The sequence below is a fragment of the Quercus lobata genome, chromosome 2 (assembly GCF_001633185.2).
Source record: "Quercus lobata isolate SW786 chromosome 2, ValleyOak3.0 Primary Assembly, whole genome shotgun sequence".
In the NCBI taxonomy this organism is placed as follows: domain Eukaryota; kingdom Viridiplantae; phylum Streptophyta; class Magnoliopsida; order Fagales; family Fagaceae; genus Quercus; species Quercus lobata.
Genome location: NC_044905.1, coordinates 26,410,635 through 26,421,511, shown reverse-complemented (window position 1 = coordinate 26,421,511; position 10,877 = coordinate 26,410,635). Strand labels below are relative to the sequence as shown.

Sequence of the window (10,877 nt, the reverse complement as noted above, 5' to 3'; positions counted from 1 at the left end):
GAGCATCACATCACATGGTTCCAATCTAGATTTGTATAAACTTTATTTGAGAATCTAAATCCGTAAGTACCGAGCATCAGATTGACATATATCTCAATAGACATTATAATGGAGAATTTGACATGAACATTTAAACTCCAAATTTTTTTTTTCAACTAAGAACAACATTAGAAAGATAAAATTCCTTCAAGCCAACAGCTAATCTCATACTATTCATTGTTTGCAAAATAAAAAAATTTCACAATTTAATTCAACTATTAAATTCAGAGACCTCCTTTGTCATTAAAACAAGGGCTGAAAGTGATCGTAAAACACTACCAGAATTTTAAACCCATACAAAGGTGTTCAAAAATTCTTGGACAAGTTTGCAGAGATACAAATGCATAATCCCTTTCCATAGTGAAGGGAAATAAATAACAATAAGAGGCTGCAAGAGTTAACCTGACCAAAGATTGGAAAGGGGTTTGCCTTTCTGGCATGTCATGACACAATCCAATACAATTTCTTGCAGTTGTTTCTCAATATCTTCTATTGGTTGGCAGGCATCAATTATCTGTAATCAATCAAGAATACAAGTTCAAACATCCAAAGCAATCCATGCACCAAAATTAAACTTTACTAACACAAAGCTGAATAGACCACGGTCAGACACTATGGGCAGGTAGTATTGGCCGTCTAATGAGTCTGGTCTTTGAAAAAAGAAAAAGAAAAAGAAAAACTCCACCATAAAATAGAAGAAACCAAAGAACGTAACTTCAAAACAGAATATTGTTCTTACTACCTAAACTTAGCTTCCTTTTTCCTTTTTACTATTTTTGTGTCCATCAATAAAGATAAACTACAAGAGTAAAATTGATGAGAATCAACAGACAACATAACTTCAGAAGGAATAAGCGCTATTAGAGCATTCCCATCATATTAGTCCAAAGTTTAGCGAAAATTTAACCATTAGCCCCACTATTTCTATTTTAGGTAATCACTTTTCAAACACACTCTGCAAGAGCCTCCAACTATCATCATCACATCAAAACCCATCACAAAAATACCCAAATTCCCATCAAGATCCTCTGGTGAATGAAGCCACCACTACAGCGGCCATCTAGTACCAAATTCCTCCAAAAATACCCCCAAATTCATCCACAGCCATCACCTTGAGGATTTTAGAGCGGAGTTGAAACAAAGACAAAATTTGGGACTTCAGCGAGATAGAAAGAGGGAATATGTGTTGGATGTGCATTGGGAAGAGAGAGAAGACAGATTTTTTTTTTTTTAATAAAAAAAAAGGATAAAAACAAATTAGGATGAATAAGCCACAGTGCTTGCTGGTTTTGTGTTGGCACTTTAGCTCAAAGTCATTTTGGTCCCTTTATGCAGGCCAAAATTTGGAAGTGAAGTTAACCTATTGCTAATGAATTATTTTGCCTAGCCACTCATCATCTAAAAAAAAATATTTTAGCATTCTTTAAAAAATATATTAAAGGAAGGATAAAGATAATGCAAACTGAAATCAATCAACAACAAACTCTTGCTTAGCTGCATTACCATCGTGTAGTAGAACTGGAATGTTTTATGGCTAAAAGTTTAATAGCTGAAATAGAATATATGAAGCTATACTGAAAAACATAAATAGCTGCTGAAGAATAGTTTTATCCTAAGTAGTGGCAGGCTCCTAGGTGCCTCCCACCAAATAGAATTACAACCAGAGTCAAATATGCATCTTCTCTGATTCAAAATATCACTACATGAAACACAATAATCACAATACATGCATACACATGAACCACATGAACCATAAAATTACCTTCCAAGAGGCATCATGGAGGACTTGATAGCATTTGGCAACTTTCTTCTGAAACTCGAGCTGCTCATATCTCTCACCTCCATATCCTCCTCTCTCTGCAGCTTTCTGAAGTATTTGAAAAGACATCTCAGTCCTAGAGGTATATAAGTCCGTGTGTGGGTGTGTGTGTGCATGTGCACTTTAGAAGGATATGGTATGTGCAATGTGTACATTGTGTGTGCGCGCATATCAGGTTCATCCTCCACCAGTATTATACCCTAATGCAATTTCTATTATTTCATTCAAAGAACTAATATACTCTATAATTGCTAAGGCACACTAAGTGCTATCTTGATATAAACCTATGATTTATTAGTTACATTCACTCACCCTTGCCTACAACATCTTACAAATGCAAAATCAATCTTTAGCAAATTATAAGTGGCTCACCAAGTGGCTCACCAAGTGCCACTAGTGGCACTGTCCAGTTCTCCCCATAGGGAGAACCTAGGTTCCATCCACTCACCCCACACCCCAAACAAAACTCTTGCTGTAAGAAAAAATTATCAGTGGCTCAATGGATGGTTACCCAATTTCACAGAACCATTAGAATCAGTTATTTTGGTTCATGAATTCCCAGCATAAAAGGATACATGATCCATCTTTTTTTATTCTTTCCCCTCCCACTTTCTTCATTACTTGTTTTCATAAGGGTAAGGTGGTGTCAACAACCTAGAATCTGTCTGCATGTATGAAACAATTTATTGCAAAGGTCTAAAAAACAAGTTACATAAAATGTACTTGCTGAAATCTTTCAACGCAAGGTAAACTGGGTCTCAGGAAGAACAGTTTTATGCCTCAAAAATGTTTGAAGAAAGCAAGCTTCCTATAGAACTCAAAGAAACACATACTGGACCATGGTTTGGGGGAAGATCCTAACATATGATAATCTCATAGCATGGATATACGCTAACAGGGTGGTACTGTATGTGTAGGTATAATGGGGAGATGGTGGATCACCCATTTTTATACTATACTGTTGCGTCTGACTTCTAGAGCTTTGCCTTTTGATCTTTTCGGATCCAATGGGTGTTATGGAGAAGGTCATTGATCTTTTGTTTGATTGGAGAAATTGGGTAGGTAAGCATTAGTTGGACATTTGGAATTTAGTCTCATTATGTTTGATGTGAACAATATGGCACAAATGAAATCAAACATGGAGTAGTCTGTTTGCAATGAAAGCTATCCTATCAAAAAAGAAACACATGCTGATAATACGACTGAAGTCTTTTGATCTTTACTTTCGTTAATTATTATAATCAACATTATTTTAGTTTCAACTTACCTCTGGTTGTATGTCAAGGTAAAGTACCAGATCTGGAGATAGCAACCCAATCTCTGGTGCCTGCAAAAAGAAGACCTCTTTCCCAATAACAACATAAAAAACATATACTTCATTTAAGAACTGTCTGAATCATGTCTTCACCTTACACCATTCAAGGTCAAGTCCTTTGGCAGAGGAGAAAGCAACCCCAGAGTACGAATAACGGTCAACAATGAGCGTTGTTCCAGTTTTTAATTTAGTTTCCATCAACGATCTGCGCATGCATTACAGGCAACTGAGTACAAGTCCAGCCACAGTCAAAAGAGTGCTCGTTCACATTATCACTAAATGTTTGAACCAAGAAATAATGTTTAGGAAAAAAAAAAAAAAAAAACCCAGGTGCTGTCACTTTTAAAAGGCACAACAAATTTCATCCCATCCACAATTGAATTTTTTTCAACTCGAAAGTAAAAACCAATCTTGCAAGAACACATAGTGGAATCAAAGAATTCCACCTATTACAATTTGAATAGCATAATATCAGTCGGTAAAGGGTCCTGGATATACGGGTTAATTGTCATGGTTCAAGAGCTTCTCTTACCAACAAGTGGATTCCCCCTGCATGCCCATACTGCATACAACAACTCAAGCCACAAGAATCACCTAAGTCGCCATATGCAACTCAAAAAAAAATATATTCCACAGGAGAGAGTTAAGGAACAAAGGGAGGGAATCACTAGAGGTGAGTCCCCAAGCCCTAAACCAATCAAACAGAAGGCCACTGAAAGAGACCAATAACTAGTCATCTGAACTTTCCATGTCCTCAAACGTCCTCCTGTTTCGCTCCCTCCAAAGACACCACATCAAGCATAAAGGAACTAAGTTCCAAATGCTAGACACATGCTTTCCAAGCCAATTCCACCAACCAAATAGGGTATCCGCAACCGATCTTGGCAAGACCTAAGAAATCCCAAAAGATCTAAACACCAAACTCCACAACTGATAAGCCTTACCACAATGAAGTAACAAATGATCCACCGTCTCCCCATTACAACAGCACATGATACACCAATCAACAAAAACCATCCTTCTACCCCTCAAATTGTCTCCCGTAAGGATCCTATCCCATACAACAGTCCACACAAAGAAGGAAACACGCCGAGGAGGCTTAACCTTCCAAACACCTTTCCAAGGAAAAATAATGGGTAAGGGGCTCCTTAACTTATTGTAAAACGAACGGATATCAAAATCCCCATTCTTTGTCAACTTCCATCGCATATGATCTCCAGTCCATAATGCTTATGAGTTCTGACCATAAGGTATATGAATGAAATGGGATATGGACAATATGTCTCATAACCATTATATCCAAATTTAAATACCATGACCACATTGCACACAACCAATTGAACCACAAGATCGTGATTGTCTTACCACCTAAGCCAACATGTCCAAATTTAAGCAAAATTTCCCCACAGGCTCCATAGCTTAATTGGAACATATCTACAATATACACTCTGCATTAAGAGTAGCCATAAAAATGCACACAAATTTGTCGTTTCACATTCTGAAACATTTATGACCATAACCACCATATTATACAAGTGATAACAGAAAATATGCTCTAAAAACCACCGTAAACAGTCCAACCACAACCCAATAACCTACCCATGACAAATCCAGATTGTGGAAGCAAGACATAAAGCTAAAAGATTCTGTACTATACACTTCCCTTGTATGTCTCATTTAAACTGATGAAACCATAAAATTTTGCTTGAAATCACAACAATTTCAAAATCTGTCACTGCTAAATCATGCACAGAATTGGGGGTGCAATGTTTAGTACCCTATTAATCCTATTAAAAAGTAACAAGAATCTGACTTTGAAGATCTGTAAAGATTAACAAAAAAAAAATTTTGGCAGTAAAAAAGATAGGATATTGATATGAAATTTAAGAAAATGGCAATTGTAAGATTGAGAATTTTTGTGTGTATTGCATTCATCTCAATGGAGTTACAAATATACATTACAAGGTAGTATATAACGTGTTCAAGGGTATTGCAACAAGATACTACCGAGCCCATGATGGCACCATAGCCGCCGACAAAGGAGACACCTAACTCCCAAGAGAGTTTATTGGACTAAGTGCCTAAAATTGCCTGACTTTGATTTTCGGCATACCTTTGCCAGAATGAACAGATGGGATTCCCCTCCACAAATTGCCCAAAAGCTGTACGAAGCCGCAACAGGTTCCCCTACTCTGACAAAGACTAAGCATGCTAGCCAAAAATCTGGGATGGGGTTTAGGGCGCCAGTCCTTTACAGATTCGATGCAGTATGGTATTAATCAAGGAATGACATAAGGATTGTGGCTTGGAGTGATTACAAAAACGATGGATAAGTGCACCAGGGAATCATTAGTGGAGGCGAGCCTTTCTGGCGGCCTATGCCGCTATAGGTTTCCCATGCTCTGAACAACTTATGGATGGATGATCTTTGTGCCATTTAACACGTGCCCCTCCCAGCCTGGTGACATTTGTCACAATGGGACTTGAGGAGTGGATTCTTCCCCTGAGACCATCCGTGACTATAAATAAGGGCAAAGATTCCCTTTTTGAGGTAGGGATGGAAGGAGGGAGACAAGGACAAGGAAGAGAAGGACACATTAAAATACTTGCTTCCTAGAAGTGATATACTCACTAATGTCTCATAGTCACACTGGATTCTAGGCTTAATGATCATTGCCTTATGCTCATCCCATGTCTCTTATCATCTAAATTTAGGCTATCCGCCTTGTCTCCCCTCTGTTTCACGCTCATTATTCTTCCCTCACCGTGCATGAGTTGGGCATACTACTCCCCAATGACGGTTACAAACATGGAGTGATCAACTCGACTATGCTAAAGCCAAATTGGAGGATAAAGGAGTTGAACTGATAAAACCAACCAAACACGAAGGGCCTGTTTGAGGCCATTGGTTGCCTTCAAAGCTAACAAACATGGTGAGAGAAATGGAGATCAACAAGCCCAAAGGTTAAGTTAGGCAAAATATTTCCTAAAGAAATCCATGGAAAAAGGTATTATTGACTCTGTGGCAGGACACACAACTAAAAAGGTGCGCATTACAGCAATCTATGATTTGTGTGCCACATACATAGTCTTAACTCAATTGTCCCTCACGGTCAACTAGATGACGGCATGGCTTCCCAAGGGCACACTACTCAAGTAAGCAAAAAGCAGGTGCAACAGGGTTAAGAGGAAGCAGGGAGATTGTTAAGGCCTAATTTTGAATGCACTAAATAAGTGGTGGACATGAAGCGTATACGTACTAAGGTCAGGGTCAATGACAATGGGACCATGAGTCCTCTAGGCAAGGCTACTGGGTAACACAGTAGCATTGTAGGCTGATACAGCAATGGTGTGGCGAGAACGCGGGGCAGCACAGCAAGGTTACCATGAGTACTCAACTCAAAAGTATGAAAATAACTAAAACAAAAAAACAGGGTGGAAGTTGGGTTAGGTCATAAGACCCTCTAATACCAGGTAAGATCAAGAATTTTGTGTGTATTGTATTAATCTCAATGGAGTTATGAATATACGTTACAAGGTAGAATATAAGGCATACACATTAAATGAGGAACAAATATAAGCGCCAATGGAAGCCTAAATATATGTAACAGTGCATCAATCAATGGGCTGCCAAACAGAGAATATAAAATTACAACAAATCTCAAGTATCCAAGCACCAAGATTTGGAAGAAAAAATAATAAGAAGAAATATGCTGACATGCCAGGGATTCATAAACAATTAATAAGCTCGAGGACTCAAAAATTTGAATTACCCATATATGAAAATGATTCTCACAAGCCAATGAAGTAATACAGTATAACCGTTGAAATCCAATCATAAAAAGATCTCAAAAGAGACTGTTTAATAAAATGCTGAGATGTTCAACACCTTAAAAATGCTACTATTCCTCCCCGGCCAAATTGTCCGTGATACGTACAAATGAACAGAATTCTAGATTTTTGAACTCTAATGGTGATCAAATCTTGCTTGCCAACAACCAAGCATCTGAATTATCAAGTCTTCTACATAACCCAAGATATGCCAAATAATGAAAATACAAATGGCCAAAGATATTGCCACTAAACAATAAAATACAAGATGCTTAACTGACTCCCCACTAATCTTGGACATAGATACCAATCAATAATATGTTTAATTTTCTGAAATTATCCACAGTAAAAATTTAAAATAGTGCTGCTGTCCAACTGAAAAAAGCAACCTTTCGAGGCACCTTAGCACCTCATATGCTCCTCGAAGGGAATTGTGCACCTATTGCCCCCCCTCAAAGATGCTCCTTTAATATGGAATACACCATCCTATACATCATGAGAGCCTCTAGAAATAGAGAACTGTGAGATCCATAACAGTTTATGAACATTCAACTTGTCCTTACAAACTTATTGGCTGCCCTCTGATGTTCTAAACTAGAGCAACTCTTTTACTTGGAAACAAAAGAACAGAGCAGCAAACTTTTGGTTTTGATATGCAGATTGGTAACAAATTTAATAAAAATTATCAGAACTTTAATGAAATTTAGCTATGTCATTGTCATATGATACTTTAACAAATTGGTTTAGATATGAAGATTAGTTATAAATAGATTGGAATCAGGAAAAAGTAAATTTGAGAAACAAAGCAGAACATTGTTCCTGGACAGGTTTGCCCATCACCATAGTCTTCATGAACCTTCAAGGTTCATAAAGATTGGTAAGCACTGAAGGTACTATCAGAACAAACAAGGCATTCCAGCTTATATACATAAATACCACAAACCAGATCACAGCAAGCTGAAAAAAAAATAACATAACAAACCTCTTCTCCCAACGGTTTGCACTAAATAGGAGATGGATAGTATGATCATCCAATTGTGATTTGTTGGAGAGGTACATAGATATCATTTGCCCAACATTCGTACTTCTGTCGGGAAACCGCCATAATTCAGCTGAATGCCCCAATCCCTCCAAGTATGTGAATAGTTTACTAGACTGTGAAGTCTTCCCACTACGATCCAAGCCTTCTAGAACAATCAAGGCACCTCTTTTTGACTCACTGTTGCTAACACTTAAGACAGATTCATGGGTCTTTGCCGCCATTCGAATCTGCCTAATACTACACTTGCTAGGAAATTTCAGTTCAAATTTCGACAACTTTCCAAACGCTAGAGCTCCAAAATTCCTAGAGAGAAAAAAAAAATTGAAATAAATTCGAACAATAACTAAAGAAATCAAATTTTAATTTTTTTTCCTTATGGGGTGTTACATATTTGAGAAAACAAAAAACCCCCCACAATAACCAAGTAGCCAACTGGGGTTTTTCCATTGTGCAAAAAAGTTAAAAAAAAAAAAAAAAAAAAACGTACAAAGCCTTGTAGGGAGAAAGTGAGAAAGTGGGGGGCATGGCATGGGTGATGTGATGTCCCTCCTAACTCCTAAGCCTGGGAATGACAATTAACAACAACAAATAACTATAAAAGCACAGAAAGGAATAGGAATAGATAGAGAAGATGGTTAGCATCGATTAGCAGAATGTGGCATACTATATTCATTTGTATATATTCAAAATAAAACATTACTTTACCGTGAACTTTTGGGAAGGATATCAAGGTGTCGCCGGTGAGGAGGGACTAGATTAGAGTTTTTGTTTTTTCAAAACTGCTTTCTGGGCAATCACTAAACAGGGCAGCCGTTGAACTGAACTGACCAGTCCCTGTGTAACTCTTCTTTAATTCTTTTTTTAGAATCTTCTTTAATTCAAAATATGGGTAAATACATATTTTTTACCGTGTGTCAAATTGATCCTATGTTTCAACTTTTTCAATTGTGTTAAAACTAGTTTTATGCCCGGAATGATTAAAAATATATGTAAATGAAAATTTTAGTTATATATAAATTCCATAGAAAATATTTTACTAATATCATACAAATTGTCTTAATAATTAGTGAGTGACCCTAACTATCCGAGGTAATTTGCAGGCTAGCACAATGAGGAGAAAGAATATAATAAGTTAACATACGTTTGAATATTTTTTGCAAACTAGCATCTTGAGTTTTTAAAACTCGAGAACGATGACAAAATCGAGTCTTTGAAACTCAACTTCTATTGCTGGTGTGTAGTCACATGGAACTCAAGTTTGAAAGCCTCGAGTTCCATAGAAGCAGATTTGAAGATGGAGAAGGAGAAAAGGAGAAGAAGAGAAGGAAAAGAAGATCCAAATCAAAAGAAGAAGAAGAAGAAGAAGACGACCTAGAGAAAATTGGATCTGAAGAAGAAAATCTGGAGATGGAAAACGTAGATGATGCAGAACTCTGAAGAAGAAGATCAAAACTGGATCTAAGGAAGAAGAAGATCTGGATCAGGAGAACGCAAATGATGTAAAATGCCAAAGAAGAAAAAAGAGGAAGGTGATGAACTGTGCAGGAACTCGAGTCTTTAAGACTCGAGTTCCAGGTGGATATTGAGTGTTAGAAACTCAAGTTCTGCATTAAACTTAAGTTTTAGAATCTTGAGATGCTAGTTTGTTACATAGTTTTGCAAATTTGACAACTAATGAAAATGTTTAAAAAATAATGTTAAATGCAAAAAAAAATTCCAACTATCCTTTTGGTTGGTTGGAAGTGACAAGAATACCAAGTACTTTCATAGCAGAGCCATTCAAAGGTATTAGAGGAATAAAATCTCGGATATTTACAATTCAATAGGCAGGTGGTGTTCATAACCAGATGAGATTGCTAAGTCACTCGTTGATTTTTATCAAAACCTCTTTATTACTTCAAATTCGGTTATATGTGAGAAAGCTCTAAATCCAATTCCAAATATTGTCAGTGATGAGATAAACTCCCTATTATTACAAGCTTTTATGGAATGGGAGGTTCCGATTGCGTTGAAACAAATGGCTCCACTTAAAGCTCCTGAACCCGATGATATGCCTTCTCTCTTTTATCAAAATAGTTGGGGTGTCGTTGGTAGTGATGTCTCACAAACTATTTTGTCCTATCTCAACACAGCCTTTCTACCTCATCCCCTTAATCATACTTTTCTCACACTGATTCTTAAAGTTAAAAGTCTCGAGTCTGTCTCTGATTGTTGGCCTATCAGTATATGTAATGTTTTATACCAAAAAATTTCAAAGGTTTTGGCAAATAGAATTTAAAAAATTTGTTCGTCCATCATCACAAAACACCAAAGTGCCTTCACCAAAAAAAAAAAAGCTTAATATCTAATAATAGACTAAGAACTGGCAAAACATATTTTATGGCTCTTAAACTGGATATGAGCAAAACTTACGATATGGTAAAGTGGGCTTTCTTGGAGGCAGTGATGAGAAAACTAGGTTTTAATAAGAGGTGGATTAACCCCATGATGTTCTGTGCCACTTCAGTTTCTTATTCCACTTTGGTGAACGGTCCAATCCATCCTTCTAGAGGGATCCGCCAAGGCAATCCTTTGCCCCCCTTCCTTTTCTTATTTTGCACTGAAGGACTCCATAGCCTAATCTCTAAGGCGGATAGGGAAGGCTCTATTTGTGGTTTTTTCCATTTGTAAAAGGAGCCTTAGACTAACCCATTTGCTTTTTGCAAATAACAGTCTTCTTTTTTGCAGTGCAGATAGACATGACTGTTAAAGGTGTTGGAAATTCTAACAACTTATGAAAAAATTTCAAGACAACGGGTCAATAGAGGAAAAACATTCATCTTTTTCAGTAA

The 10,877-nt window shown here is 37.1% G+C and overlaps 1 protein-coding gene across 3 annotated transcripts; it reads right to left on the bottom strand.

Moving 5' to 3' along the window:
* Nucleotides 1-236: 236 nt before the first annotated feature.
* Nucleotides 237-8,907, bottom strand: LOC115975121 (thymidylate kinase-like). 3 transcript variants are annotated; one of them, XM_031095777.1, is made up of 7 exons: nt 8,752-8,903; nt 8,534-8,608; nt 7,987-8,349; nt 3,267-3,378; nt 3,126-3,185; nt 1,802-1,906; nt 237-553 (listed from the first exon to the last, which is right to left on the bottom strand). In XM_031095777.1, the coding sequence occupies exons 2-7, from the start codon at nt 8,569-8,571 to the stop codon at nt 437-439; spliced, it is 795 nt and encodes a 264-aa protein (XP_030951637.1). In that variant the 5' UTR covers nt 8,572-8,608; nt 8,752-8,903; the 3' UTR covers nt 237-436. The 3 variants fall into 3 exon arrangements, with proteins under 3 accessions (XP_030951637.1, XP_030951638.1, XP_030951639.1); XM_031095778.1 differs by lacking the exon at nt 8,534-8,608 and having other exon boundaries at nt 8,752-8,901; XM_031095779.1 differs by lacking the exons at nt 237-553; nt 1,802-1,906 and adding an exon at nt 2,271-2,479 and having other exon boundaries at nt 8,752-8,907.
* Between the last annotated feature and the right edge of the window lie 1,970 nt (nt 8,908-10,877).